General features: G+C 38.5%; 1 protein-coding gene across 5 annotated transcripts in view; it reads left to right on the forward strand.

Moving 5' to 3' along the window:
- Positions 1–14,147, forward strand: part of ARMC8 (armadillo repeat containing 8) — a 114,303-nt gene that overhangs the window by 16,380 nt on the left and 83,776 nt on the right. For 4 of the 5 annotated variants that reach the window (XM_011981770.1, XM_011981762.1, XM_011981784.1 and 1 more), the window contains one exon: positions 6,651–6,727. The exons of the other annotated variant lie outside the window; for it this stretch is intronic. In XM_011981770.1, the coding sequence (XP_011837160.1) occupies positions 6,651–6,727 (77 nt within the window). The remainder of the gene's footprint in view (positions 1–6,650; positions 6,728–14,147) is intronic. 5 annotated transcript variants of the gene reach the window in all.

A 14,147-nucleotide genomic window follows, 5' to 3' on the forward strand; every position in this document is an offset into this window, starting at 1 on the left:
AAACAAAAGGTGGGATTATACAGCTTAATTTGTCTCCAACAATCTTATTTTATGCGTCTTATTCTGTGACAGTTATTAATGATACCCTCTTTCACTCTTAAAATTATCCTGATTTGGATGATAAATTTAAAGGCCTATAAGTTATCTATTGCTGTGTAACAAATTGCCCGAAAACTTAGCTGCTTAAAACATTTATTATCTTAGTTTCTGTAGGTTAGTAATACAAGTGTGGCCTACTTGGTGCCTGTGGCCCAAGATCTCTTATGTGATTGCAGTCAGGGTGTCAGCAGGAGTCACAGTGTCATCTGAAGGCTCAGTTCAGAGAGAATTCAGTTCTAAGCTCACTCATGTGGTTGTTGGCAGGTTTTAGTTCCATGCCATGTGGGCCTCTCCACAGGGCAACTCCACAGCTGATAACTAGTTTCTGTTAGAGAAAAAGGGAGGGGGCAGGGAGAACTTGGAAGTTTCTGAAATGGCATCTTATTACCTCTGCTGCATTGCATTTGCTAGAACCTACTTACTAGATCCAGTCCTCACTCAAGGCGAGGGATTGCATGAGGGCGTGAATATCAGGAGGTGGAGATCATTGGGGCCTATCACAGATAGTCACCTTAATAAAAGGAAAACTGCTTCCACATAATACTTTTCCACAATGGAGTACAACTCATTACCTGTTGCTTTTTTTGTTTTCCTGAATAAATTTACTTCAAACATCTCCCCAGCTCTCTTATTCATGGCTGCTTCTGTGCATTTAATTGTAGCTGGAGAAAAACACAGCCATGCTGATAGGTTTCCTGTCAAATTTATAATCACAAGCCTCAGTAAGCCCCTTATTGCTCTCTGGCAGTCCTGGTACATTTTCCTGGCCCATTCAGTGTCTTATTCCTTCTCCTCTTTCTTCAAACCACTCACATTTCTTCCTCTATTTTTACTTTCCAAAAATAGAAGTAATCTGAAGAGAACTTTCACAAGCTCTCACCACCGTATCCACCCAGGCTGGAGTGCAGTGGCACGATCTTAGCTCATTGCAACCTCCGCCTTTTTGGTTCAAGTGATTCTTGTGCCTCAGCCTCCTGAGTAGCTGGGATTACAGTCACCCGCCACTACACCTGGCTATATAATTCCCTCTTGTTATTGTACTTACAAATGCTCTACTTGACTGGTAAATCCCATTCTCCCTCAGTTATTCATGAACATTGTTACAGTTCTCCCCCTCCTCATGCAGCATCAAATTTTCTTCTCTATTAAAACATTTTCATCAGTGAATAAGCATGCTCTAATTTATTCTGTCTTAAAAAAAATAGGATCTCCTGAGTCTACTTCTCCATCTAGCTACTATATTTCTTTGCTCCCCTTTACTTAATTTTTCTGGTTCTTCTTTTCCCATTCTCTTGTAAACCCTCTCCAAGCAGTCTTTGGCCTCACTGTACTGCTGTTGTCAAGATCAGTGAACACCTCCATGTTCCTAAATTGAAAGATTAGATCTTAATTATCATCTTAGCTACACATCACTAGGATTTGACATAGTTGATTAGTCCGCTTTTGAAATATCCCCTTGATTTGACATCCTGGATTGCTTCACTCTACACTGGCTGCTTGTTTGACTACTCCAGAGCAGAGTCTTCAGGTCTTGTGGTATCCAGGATCACTCCCTTAGTTAATTAATTTCATTATATGCTGACAACTTCTGATTTACACATCTAGCCCATAACTTTTTCCTAAACTCTAGGCTTACATATCCACTGCCAACTTGACATCTTTACTTGGGTGTCTAATATGATTCTCAATCCTAACACGTCCACAACTGAACTTTTGATCTTCCCACTCAAATCCAAACCTCCTACCGTCTTCCTCATTTCATTAACTGGCAACTCAGTCTTTTTTTTTTTTTTTTTTTTGAGATGAAGTCTCACTCTGTCACCCAGGCTGGAGTGCAGTGGCGTGATCTTGGCCCACTGCAACCTCCACCTCCTGAGTTCAAGTGATTCTCCTGCTTCAGCCTTCCGAGTAGCCGGGACTACAGGTATGCGCCACCATGCCTGGCTAATTTTTGTCTTTTTTTAGTAGAGACGGAGTTTCACCATCTTGGCCAGGCTGGTCTTGATCTCCTGACCTCCTGATCTGCCCGCCTCGGCCTCCTAAAGTGCTGGGATTACAGGCGTGAGCCACCATGCCCGGCGACAACTCAGTCTTTATGTGCTCTGGGAAATAAGTGTTACCCTTGCCTCCTTTCTTATCTTATACCCTACATCGAGTCTAACAGCTTATCCATTTTATAACTTCAGCACTTATCTGGAATCTGAATACATCTTTCACAGTGTTTGGTCTAGTCCATGCTACCATCATCTGTTAAATAATAGCATTTCTGATGATGGAAATAACCTCCTTCCTAGTTTCCCTACTTTTGTCTTGTATCCCTTCCCCTTCTCCACACGTGTCTGTTCCTAAATTGCAACCAGAGTGATTCTTTAAAAACTTAAGTCAGGGCCAGGCATTGTGGCTCACACCTGTAATCCCAGCATTTTGGGAGGCTGAGGTGGGAGGATCGCTTAAGGTCAGGAATTTGATATCAGCCTGGGCAACAAAGTTGAGACCTTATCTCTACTAAAAATAAAACAAACAAAACATAAGATAAGTACACACATAAGACAGATCATGTGTCTGTTTCCCTAAACCTTCTAGTGGCTTCCCAGCTTGGACCATAAAAATCAAAATCTTAACAATGACCAACAAAGTTCTATAGCAGTGCTATCCAATAGAAAAATGTAAGCCACATGTATAATTTAAAATTTTCTAGCAGCCAAGCTATCTAAAGTAAAAAGGAAACAAGTAAAGTTGATTTTAATGTTATTTAAACCAGTAAAGCAAAATATTATTTCAACATATCTGTGTAATAAGTTATTAATGAAATTTGTTTCAAAAATAGCAAGTCTTCAATATCTGATGTGTAGTTTATACAATTTGGATGCTAAATTTTTATTGGAAATACTGGATTCATATTTAGATGTCATAAAGTTTATAGTTGAAAATGTAGACTCATATACCCAAGTAGTTCCAAATCATTCTTAAAAGTTTAAAAATAACTGAATCCAGTGTTGGTTTCTTAATTTTAATTAAAGTTTAAAATATTATCAAAATTCACTTCCTAGCCATATTTCAAATTTTAAATGCCATATGAGGCTAGAGGCTGGCTTACTGGACAGTGCAGCTCTTTACCATCTGGCCCCTGTTCTCTGCCTCTTCTCCTGCTGCTCTCTCCTTTGCTCATTCTGCTCCAGCTATAATGGCCTCGTATTCTTTGATTATGGCAGATACTTCTCATTTTAGGGCATTTGAATTTGCTGTTCTTTTTGCCTTAAAGCTCTACCCCTAGATGGGTGCACAGTCTGCTCCTTCACCTTCTTCAGGACTTCACTCAAATGTCACGTTTTTAGACATTCTTTCTCTTACCAACCCGTTTAATATCTGTACAAATTGCCTTTTCTCCCTACCTCTTCGATTTCTAGGCTGCCTTCTGAAAGAAGAGAGAAGAGGACTGGGAGGGGAGAGGTGACCTGATCTACAAGGGAAAGCAGTGAAATATCAGAATTGTCCTATACAGATAAATGAATATGTTAGACAAAAGCGTAGAGTTAGATAAGGTTGAATAAGAGATCATATCCCTTCAGCTTGCTTGCTGTCTGAGCAACTTACATGATTATTTTTGTGTATACATGACAACCCTTTCAGATATTAAGCTTCTTAAATGTGAAGCTCTGCCTTAATGTCCTCATATACCTTCTTTGGCCTCTAGCATGTAACTTTGACCAAAAGGCAATGTGAAATATCCAGTTACGGGCCACCTATTGGTTAGCTTTTTGTGTTTTACGTCCTGGAGTTGCCTCTCTATCCTCTGTTCTTTTCAGTGCCAGCAACTAGTATACTTGCTGATTGTTTTCTTGTGTTGGCTTCGCGTGCCCTATGGCAATAATTGTAACATTGATTCTTTCTTTCCTTGTCCATCCTGGTACACTCTTCCTCATTTTCCAAAGCCAATTCTTGAAAGAAGCCTTCCCTGATTCCCCGGGTTTACAGATGTCCTCACCAGTGCCGCCTTTGTGTTGTGTATACTATAATTCTTATATCCTTATAGGAAAATAATCATATAAGCATAGTAACGAGAATATGAGTTCTTGAGAACAGGGACTGTGCCTTACTAAATTTTTCTTTATTAGAGATAAATTTATTTTTAATGCTTTCCTCGGTGCATGTTATTGAACGAACCAGGCACAGAGCAGCAAAAGAATTGCTATTAATGGGGGAAATTTATGTTAAGATACACGTCGTTGAGAGGTAAGAGATGTGGAGCTATAGAGAGTAAAGGTAGAGAGTACAGTAAAATCAAAATCAGTCTCTGGAAAGGAGGATCTGAGATACTTAGAACTTTTACTATGTCAGAAAGCCGGGAAAACATATACTCAAATGGAGTGGCAAAACTTACCTGTTTGTATTATAGTAGTGCTTTTTTCAGTTCTCCTCTAGCTTTTGCTCTTCATATATTGTTTCTTGATATGTCTGTACAGTTATTTGTGTCCTTACTGTACATTTGATGATCTGACAAATGAGTAAAGATCATGAGATGCCTCATTTGTAAACTGAGGGATTGGGCAGATTATTGTTGAGAGTCCCTCTAACTCAGTGATTCTGTTATTTTGAGGAAAACAGATTCTGTTAGCAGGTGCTTTAATGGTACCCTGGTGGGCACAAGAATTTTCATCACTTTTACCTCTTTGCTTCTACTGTTTGTTCTTTATAAATGAAGTACATGCTAAAAAGCAAGCATTTGAGCTGGATGTAGTGGCACACACCTGTAGTTAAGTTACTTGGGAGGCTGAGATGGGAGCTTGAGCCCAGGAGTTTGAGATCAGCCTGGGCAAGACCGCATCTCTCTCTCTCTCTCTTTTTTTTTTTTTTTTTTTTTTTAAAGCAGGTATTTGAGTTGCCTTTGAGGATATTTTGGTAGCAAATTCAGAATATGAAAATATGTGTTGGCTGGGCACAGTGGCTCACGCCTGTAATCCCAGCACTTTGGGAGGCCGAGAAGGGCGGATCACGAGGTCAGGAGTTCGAGGCCAGCCTGGCCAACATGGTGAAACCCCATCTCTACTAAAAATACAAAAATTAGCCGGGTGTGGTGGCGCATGCCTGTAATCCCGGCTACTCAGGAGGCTGAGGCAGGAGAATTGCTTGAACCCGAGAGGTGAAGGTTGCAAGTGAGCCAAGATCGTGCCGCTGCACTCTAGCCTGGGCAACAGAGCAAGACTTCCTCTCGGTGGAGGGAGGAAGAAAGTATGTGTTGACTTGGTTAACTATATTATCAGAAAACTACAGTTTGTGTGGTTGTCCAGAGTTATTTTTGGTGGCTCAAAAGTTTAAGCTGGCACTGTATCTTGGTAATTAACTCTTTTACTGATTTGGAGTTCTGAGTAAATTGGAAAAGTTATTTCTTCCTCCCTGTAATAACTTATTGCTAACAGTGGGGGAGTATATAAAGTTATTTCAGCAGACATCAGAAAAAACAAGCAGGGGACAAAACTTTTTCTCTGGTTCTTAAATATGGGTTCTTTGTTTTAAATAATGTTAAGCATCGAAAATTAAATATTAAAAAAGAGTTACCCTCCAAAATAAGTATTACAAGAAATAACACAATAGAAAAACTCCACAATACAAATGAAAAGGAGGTAAGTGTCTTCCCTTTGTACTCTTTCTAATTCTACCCACCCTTATCCAGTTCAGTTGAGACAGCTTTTGGCCTACAGATCACTCTAATTCTTAATTGTTTTCCTTCACAGAAAGTGTGACAACTCCTTTATTTGTTTTTACTTCTGCCTCCAGCAGTGAAGCTCCTCTATGTTAGTCTAAGGATTTCCTCTTGTACCCTAGACTACCCCTTACAGACTATTTCATGAAGTCCTCACTCTTCCCTGGCTGAGAGCCAGATTTTGTCCTTTAGTGTGTACTAAATTACAGAAGTAATATTCCTGTTAATCATATGTATGTGACACCCAGCAGTTAGTGAAGAAACTTAGCTTGCTGCTAAGTATATATGCTGACTTATATGCCTAGGTCTTCTGTTGGCAAAACTTCAGGGCTCACCACAAAGGTCCCACTGTCTAGCTATGTGTTTAGTGAGAACTAGGTGTCTTCTTTCTTCTCTGTCTTACTGTTTATCTTTGTCATGAGCTTTTTTTCAGACTAATAAAGTATTTACAAAAATATACTTAATATCTTCCTGATGATTCTTTTGAATGAACAAAGTTATGTGCTTTGTAATTATGTTGATTTTCCAAGCTCTCCTGCTAGTTTTAAGACATAGTAAAATGTATAACATGGACATTCTTACTTTTGAAATTGGGCATTCTTAGAAGAAAAATATTGATCTTTGACATCTTGAACTGAACACTACAGTTTCCCATTATTTTGATACCTGAGAGAGAAAAGTCACCTGCTTAAGTATCCCATATCATAAGGAGACAAAACTAAGTATTTAATATAAATTTTAATGCATCTACCTTAAGTTAAATTATCTAGTCACTTGATATTGTGGGTGATGCTGTGAATTTGTGATTTGCATGGCTTCAGATGTCATAATTTTTCCCCCCACTTTCTAGGAAGTAACAGCTAGCAGTCGCCACTATGTTGACAGGCTATTTGACCCTGATCCCCAGAAAGTTCTACAAGGTGTCATGTAAGTAGTATGTATTTAAGAGTCTATCAAAAAGTTGTTTGTTTTCATGTTTTAATCTGCCAAATATTTTAATTTTGAAAATACAGGGTTATACCTTTTTTCTTTCATTTGGCTTCTTGCTAGAAAGACTGCTTGACATTCATGACGTTTAATATTTTACTGTAAAGAATTGTCTTTTGAATAGTTGTTAACTGACATGGTTAGCTTCATTTTTTTGTAGAATGCTTGTTTCACATTTAAAAAAATGTTTTCGAATAAACCAGTAGGGTTTTTTGTTTTGTTTTTGGTTAACTCATTAACTGTCACCAAGATTGAGTCTCCTGATGATGTTTTAAATTTAGAATTTAGAAAGCTGTCAGAAAATTTAAACTCTTAATAACCTTAATGCCTTTTTTCCTCCAAAATTTCATGTTTAATGAGAGGAAACCTTTTTAAGCCACATACCAGAGGTAATTATGCTTTTAAAAAATTAAGAGAAGCAAATAGGATAAGGTTTCAGATTTATTCCCTTTCATTTGAGTTTCAGATTATCATACTCTTAGCACATTAGTTCTAAGGAGGAAGGTCTAGACTAAGGCTCATCATGGAGTTGGGAAATGTGAAGGATCCACAGGCCTGAACTGTGTCTGTGGGAAGAAAGACACAAAAAAGGGTCAAGATACGTTTGGGTAATGGTGAGGGCGCCAGTGAGGGAGGCCTCATTCTTTTTCTCTAATCCCATGAGCATTGTCACCCAAATAGTACTTTAACTTGTGCTCAGCCATGGCAAGGCTAGGATGCTTTGTTTATACAAGTTTCTTCAGACTGCAGTTCTTAAAGCCTCTTTCCCCAAAGGCATTGTAGGCTTTGGAGTTGTGAATTTATAAAGGGAGGTAAGATAAAAGTGCTGAAAAACTGCTTGGCTATTCAAATTGAGCTGCAAGGGAAGGTGAGAAGCTGGTTAGGATCTACCCGAGATACTTGACACTTTACTTTTACGGCCTCTCAGTTTACAAAAAACCGTGGTGTTTCTAGTGTTCTCATTATGTTAACTTTGTCTTTGTCCCCTTAAGCAGGAGACTTTATAATTATTTAATCACTCCTTTTTAGACTAGTTTAATTATTACGAGGAAAAATGGTTTATTAAATCCATCTATTAAATAAATCAGTTTGGGTTGTACCTACACACACAAGTTAGTCAAGGGGGCAGGTTTAACTTAACACTCTTCCTTGGACAGATACTCTCCACATGCAACCAGATAGCTCTGTATATAGATAATTCTAAATATTACTTAAAATTTCTCAATAAATAGTTGAGAATGTTAGACTTATTAAGTGTTCAATAAATGGTATTAAAAGATGATATCACTGCTACCATGTTTAGGGGAAAGCTAAGTTTAGTAATCAAGGATTCTGTGTGATAGACTTGTAGAATTCTCTATCTGATGTGAGTAGCTGATTCGAATGTTGTCACTTTGAGAAATTTTTTACTTACCAAAGAACACTGTAGTTTTTCAAAAATTGATAAAATACCAAACGATAAAAGTGGGAAAGATAGAATTATGACCAAGCAGCTAAAATGTAGTTTGATAGCCTTAGTGTCTTTTGAAAAACTACCAGTCTGAGACCTAATTAGCTGTCAGGTAGGCATAAAGAAATGTTTGTGTGAAGGAATGGTAGAGTAGAAAGAGCATGGGCTTTGGAGTTGGACAACAGTGGATTGAATTCCTGATACCGACATTTTCTAGTATGGTCCCTTGCTAGCTGTTTGCTTGGACAAGCTTTGTAATTTCATTGAGCCTCAATTTTATCATCTGTAAAGATAAGATAACACTGCCCATATTGCCAAGTTGATGTGAGAATTAAATCAGAATTATAAAATTCAATGTCTGATACATTGTGGATCATTTGGCACTTAGGTGGTTAGTTGTTATTAGCCCCAATTTAAAACAACTTAAAAAAGATAATTCTCCTCAAAGAAGAGAAAGGGGGAAAAAAACAGAGGAGACAGTTCAAACTAAAGTAGAAGTGAGAGGGGGACTAAAATTCCTGACTCAGACAGGAGAATGTGAGTGATAACACATTGTAGTAAACGTGATTGCTACTTAAAATACTAAAATCTGTTTTTAGTTTGAAGGGGGCAGATCACCCAATATTTTTTCACTTTATTTCAGAGTAATACTGATCTTATGGAGATATGTGTAGTGTGATTTGATAAAGCTTCCTTTTCTCCAGATAGAAATATTTATTCTTTATGATTTCTTTCTTAAACTTTGTCACTGTCTGAAAATTAATTGTACGTGGTCAAGAGAATGAAAAGTGAATTATTTTCAACATTATCTGTCTTTAATTTTTTTTTTTTTTTTTTTTTTGAGGCGGAGTTTCACTCTTGTTGCCCAGGCTGGAGTGCGATGGCGCGATCTCGGCTCACTGCAACCTCCACCTCCAGGGTTCAAGTGATTCTCCTGCCTCAGCCTCCCGAGTAGCTGGGATTACAGGCGCCCACCACCACGCTCAGCTGATTTTGTATTTTTAGTAGAGACGAGGTTTCTCCATGTTGGTCAGGCTGGTCTCAAACTCCCTACCTCAGGTGATCCACCTGCCACGGCTTCCCAGAGTGCTGGGATTACAGACACGAGACACTGTGCCCAACCGAAGTAATCTTGTTTAATACAATGTGTATAGAAAAAGGGAATGAAAATGATATTTAGGAAAAGAGAGTTGACCAATTTTTTGATTTTTATATACCTCACTGTCATCATTAAGTCACACAGAGACCATTACTAGACCAAAATTGGTAGGTAGAAAGATGGGCACAGAGTATAAACAACCAAAGGTAGCCTATTAATTTTAGGGAAGGAAAAGGTAGAGGCTGAAATATCATTAAGTCCAAAATATTTAATTGAAGGGACATAAAATAATTGACAAAAATTGTAGCTTTGACTACAAGCTAACCAGAGTTTTATTTTTCTGCCTCTATTAAGTTTGATTTTTCTCAGTAAATGTTATGAACATATACGAGGCATGGTGGAAGGCATGTGTAGTAACAGTTGCTTGGGAGGCTGAGTCGGGAAGATTGCTGGAGCCTAGAGTTCAAATCCTGCCTGGGCAACACAGTGAGACCCTATCTTGAAGATAGATAAGATTGTGAACATGTATAACATACTAGCAGGTAAAGCAAAATCAGATTAAAGATGAATAATGATTCTTCATCATAGTCTACAGCTAATCTACTAGGTGAGTTAGAGCTATAGCTCTACCCAAAAATATGGGGAACTTCTTTGTAGATAGCTCACATCACAGTGGACCATTTTACCTAGTCAGTGAGTATGCCTTGTTGAAAAATAACATTAAGCATCAGAACTGCTTAATTTTCAATTGTTGAAGAATGTGGAGTTACCTAGAGATAACTTTGATAGTAGCACAGTAGTTAGCAGAAACTTGAATGGTCCTGTTGTGTAAAAGGTTTGAATACAAAATCAGGTCCTTATCTCTAAAAGAGCAAAATTCCATGTGCATAACTGAATAGGTAAGATATGAGCTGAAAGAAGAGGGAAGTCACTGTGTAGGTCATAAACTGTAGCCTTTGCAACTACAACAGAGAGTAGGTATGTCAGTTAAACTACCCTGCATTGCAGATTCTGAGCTTCCTGTAATACGGAGATCTGCATGTGACTTAAAAAATTGCAGGACCTTTTTTGGTGAAGTTATTATAGTATTGGTTCCACCATGTAAAATCTCATACTTGAAGAAGAATAACTGTTCATATGATTTTGTAAATCATGAGTGAAAGCTACTTAAACACTGTTTTTTTTTTTTTTTTTTTTTTTAACATAACAAAATTAGAGCACTTGATCTGGTTTTCATGTTAGTGAATTTCAATGAAAAGATTAACAGAGGCCAGGCATGGTGGCCCATGCCTGTAATCCCAGTACTGTGGGGAGGCCAAGGTGAGTGGATCACTTGAACCCAGGAGTTCCAGCTTGGAAAACATGGTGAAACCTGTCTCTACAAAAATAAAAATTAAAAAATTAGCCAGGCATGGTGGTATGTGCCTGTAGTCCCCACTACTTGCAAGGCTGAAGTAGGAGGATCCCTTGAGCCCAGGAGGTGGAGGTTGTTGCAGTGAGCCGAGATTATGCCACTGCACTCCAGCCTGTGTGACAGAGTTGTTTTTGTTTTGTTTTGTTTTGTTTTGTTTTAAAAAAAAAAAAAAAGGTTAGCCGATATCTCTACATGGCCCTTTGTTGATATTGCTATGTTGAAGAGCAAAAGTTGATACAAGCCAGTGTAGCTAGCTTTGTAGTTTCAGAGTTTAATAGAATTAGAAAGCTCAACTAGACCTCTGGTGAATTCAGTCAGGCACTTGTGGATGCTGCAGAATCATGTGATTTTTTTTCCCCCACCAAGAATCCACTTCTAAAGTGTCTTCTGAAGCATTTTAATGTACTGATGATATGAGTTTATTTTGGTAATGATTATTTAATTCTCTTAGCTCCAGGAAATTTTGTATCTCTGGTTTCAGTAGAATGTAGACGGGTTCCATTTTCTTGAGTGAGCTAAAGATAAGAGTTCCCATAAAATGAATTTATAATTCCGTAAAATGAAGCCTTTGGGTTTTGAGAACTTTTAAGTTAAAGGGTTAAGTTTTAGAATAATTGAAAGTAAGTATTCCAAAAAAACATTAAAAAAATTTCTCCTCCTAATACATTTAATCAGTTTGTTTTGTTTTGTTTTGAGATGGAGTCTCGCTCTGTCACCCAGGCTGCAGTGCAGCAACGTGATCTGAACTCACTGCAACCTTTGCCTCCTGGGTTCAAGCAGTTCTGCCTCAGCTTCCTGAGTAGCTGGGATTACAGGTGCCCGCCACCATGCACAACTAATTTTTGTATTTTTAGTAGAGACAGGGTTTCGCCCTGTTAGCCAGGCGGGGCTGTTCTCGAACTCCTGACCTCAAGTGATCCTCCCACCTCGGCCTCTCAAAGTGTTGGGATTACTGTGCCCCCCAAGTCTTAATCAGTTATTTTTGAGGGTTATGGGTAAACATACACAAAAGTGACCTTAATACCAAATGTGATAGAGTGGTCTGCATCTTACTTGTTTAGAACTATATATTCTGAGACAGAATTTGGTCAGAGAATTCGGTAGGCAGGATTATCCAGGAATGATTAAATCAAATTAACATAGTCTTTACTTGCAGACAGATAAGCTGTTTGTATACGTATGTCTATGTGATACTAACTTTGAACATCAATACTATATATTTGTATGCATATGTGTATGTATCTTTTCTTTTCTTTTTTTTTTTGGAGACAGAGTCTCACTCTGTCACCCAGGCTGGAGTGCAGTGGCGTGGTCTTGGCTCAATGCAACCTCTGCCTCCTGTGTTCAAGTGATTCTCCTGCCTCAGCCTCCTGAGTAGGTGGGACTGCATGCACGTGCGACCATGCTCGGCTAATTTTTTGTATTTTTAGTAGAGACGGGGTTTCACCGTGTTGATCAGGATGGTCTCGATCTCCTGACCTCATGATCCACCTGCCTCGGCCTCTGAAAGTGCTGAGATTATAAGCATGAGCCACCGTGCCCGGCATATATATCTTTTCAAATGTATAAAACACTTAACTGTATGCTGCCATATTGTTCCATACAGTTCTAACACATTTTTTATGTTCTTTGGAATGATTAACTATATTTAAAGTGTTAATATCTACCAAAATATTTTGGTAGATTTTACTCTTCATTTTTGGAGAATGTAAGGTGATTTGTAATCATACATTGATAAAACAGAGTTAAATACATTAAATATCCTAATTTTGGAGCCAGCATTTAATTTTCAAAATTATGTATTCACTTGTCATTAAGAAACCATAAAATGCTATGGAAAGAAGATTAAATATTTACAGTAAACTTTTCATGGTGTTTTTTAAATTTTTTTTTTTTGAGATGAAGTCTTGCTCTGTCATCCAGGCTGGAGTGCAATGGCGCAATCTCGGCTCACTGCAACCTCTGCCTCCCAGGTTCAAGTAGTTCTGCTTCAGCCTCCTGAGTAGCTGGGATTACAGGTGCACGCTACCATGCCCGGCTAATTTTTTTTGGAGACGGAGTCTCGCTCTGTCGCCCAGGCTGGAGTGCAGTGGCCCCATCTCGGCTCACTGCAAGCTCCGCTCCCCGAATTTATGCCATTCTCCTGGCTCAGCCTCCGGAGTAGCTGAGACTACAGGCGCCCGCCTCCAGGCCCGGCTAATTTTTTTTGTATTTTTAGTAGAGACGGGGTTTCACCGTGTTAGCCAGGATGGTCTCAATCTCCTGACCTCGGGATCCGCCCGCCTCAGCCTCCCAAAGTGCTGGGATTACAGGCGTGAGCCACGGCATCCGGCCTTCTAGGTTCTCTTTTCTTTAACCACATGACGCTAACACATTTATAGCTCTATTTCTCTTATATTCAGTGTCTCCATTTCTCCTACCAGCAACATGCATTCGGCTTGTCCTAGTGTGTCTTTCCTGTACCGTTTTATTGGTTAACACAAGGTAATGAGTCTGGACCAGGTGAGGAACAAGTCATATAATAATAGAAAAAGATAATTTGACTCCATAAAGGGAATTAAAAATAATTTACTCTCAAGTCTTCATTTCATAAATAAAGAGGTCAGGTAGATAAGATATCCAGCCAAAGAAGGTTTGTTTTTGTTGTTGTTGTTGTTTTAAAAGTATTCTTTGAAAAATCTCAAAATCATCTCTCAGGCAAACCTACAAGTTAATCTATCAATTGACGAAAATAAAAAATAATTCAAGAAAAGCCACTAAGGAAATAGAAGATTGAATGCTGAACTAGATATTACTTATTTTTCAAAACATGTTCTTAAACAAATATTCATTGGCTAGATTATGCTATGTACATTTTACGCACTACCTCGTTTGACTCTCACTGCAACTCTGTGAATTAAGTAGTATTATTTTTCCCATTCTAAACGAAAAGAAACTCAGGCTTAACTTAAGTAACTTGCTGTGGTCACAAAGCTTGTAGATTTATGAATAAGGACTTAAAATCCACTCTATCTAGCATCAAAGTTCTTCTCTGACTAAAAATTACAACCAACACTACCTACCTGGCACTATAATCAATTATTTTTTCCCTGACCATATGGTTAGATAACTAGGGAGTGTGTGTATCCTGTGAGTCTTATCTGCGGTACGGGTGGGGGAGGAGGGAATGTAAGAAAGCTGTGGTCAAGCATGAGAAAGAGTACATATTTGTTTTCAAAGGGGAGAATGAATTTACTCCGAGCCATCCTTAAATGTATTTCAGAGATACTTTTCTTTTTCTATTCTTTCTTTCTCTCTCTTTTTTTTGAGACGGAATCTCACTCTGCCACCCAGGCAGGAGTGCAGTGGTGTGATCTTGGCTCACTGCAACCTCCTCCTCCAGGGTTCAAGTGATTCT

The sequence above is a fragment of the Mandrillus leucophaeus genome, unplaced genomic scaffold, assembly GCF_000951045.1.
Source record: "Mandrillus leucophaeus isolate KB7577 unplaced genomic scaffold, Mleu.le_1.0 Scaffold1050, whole genome shotgun sequence".
Classification (NCBI taxonomy): Eukaryota; Metazoa; Chordata; class Mammalia; order Primates; family Cercopithecidae; genus Mandrillus; species Mandrillus leucophaeus.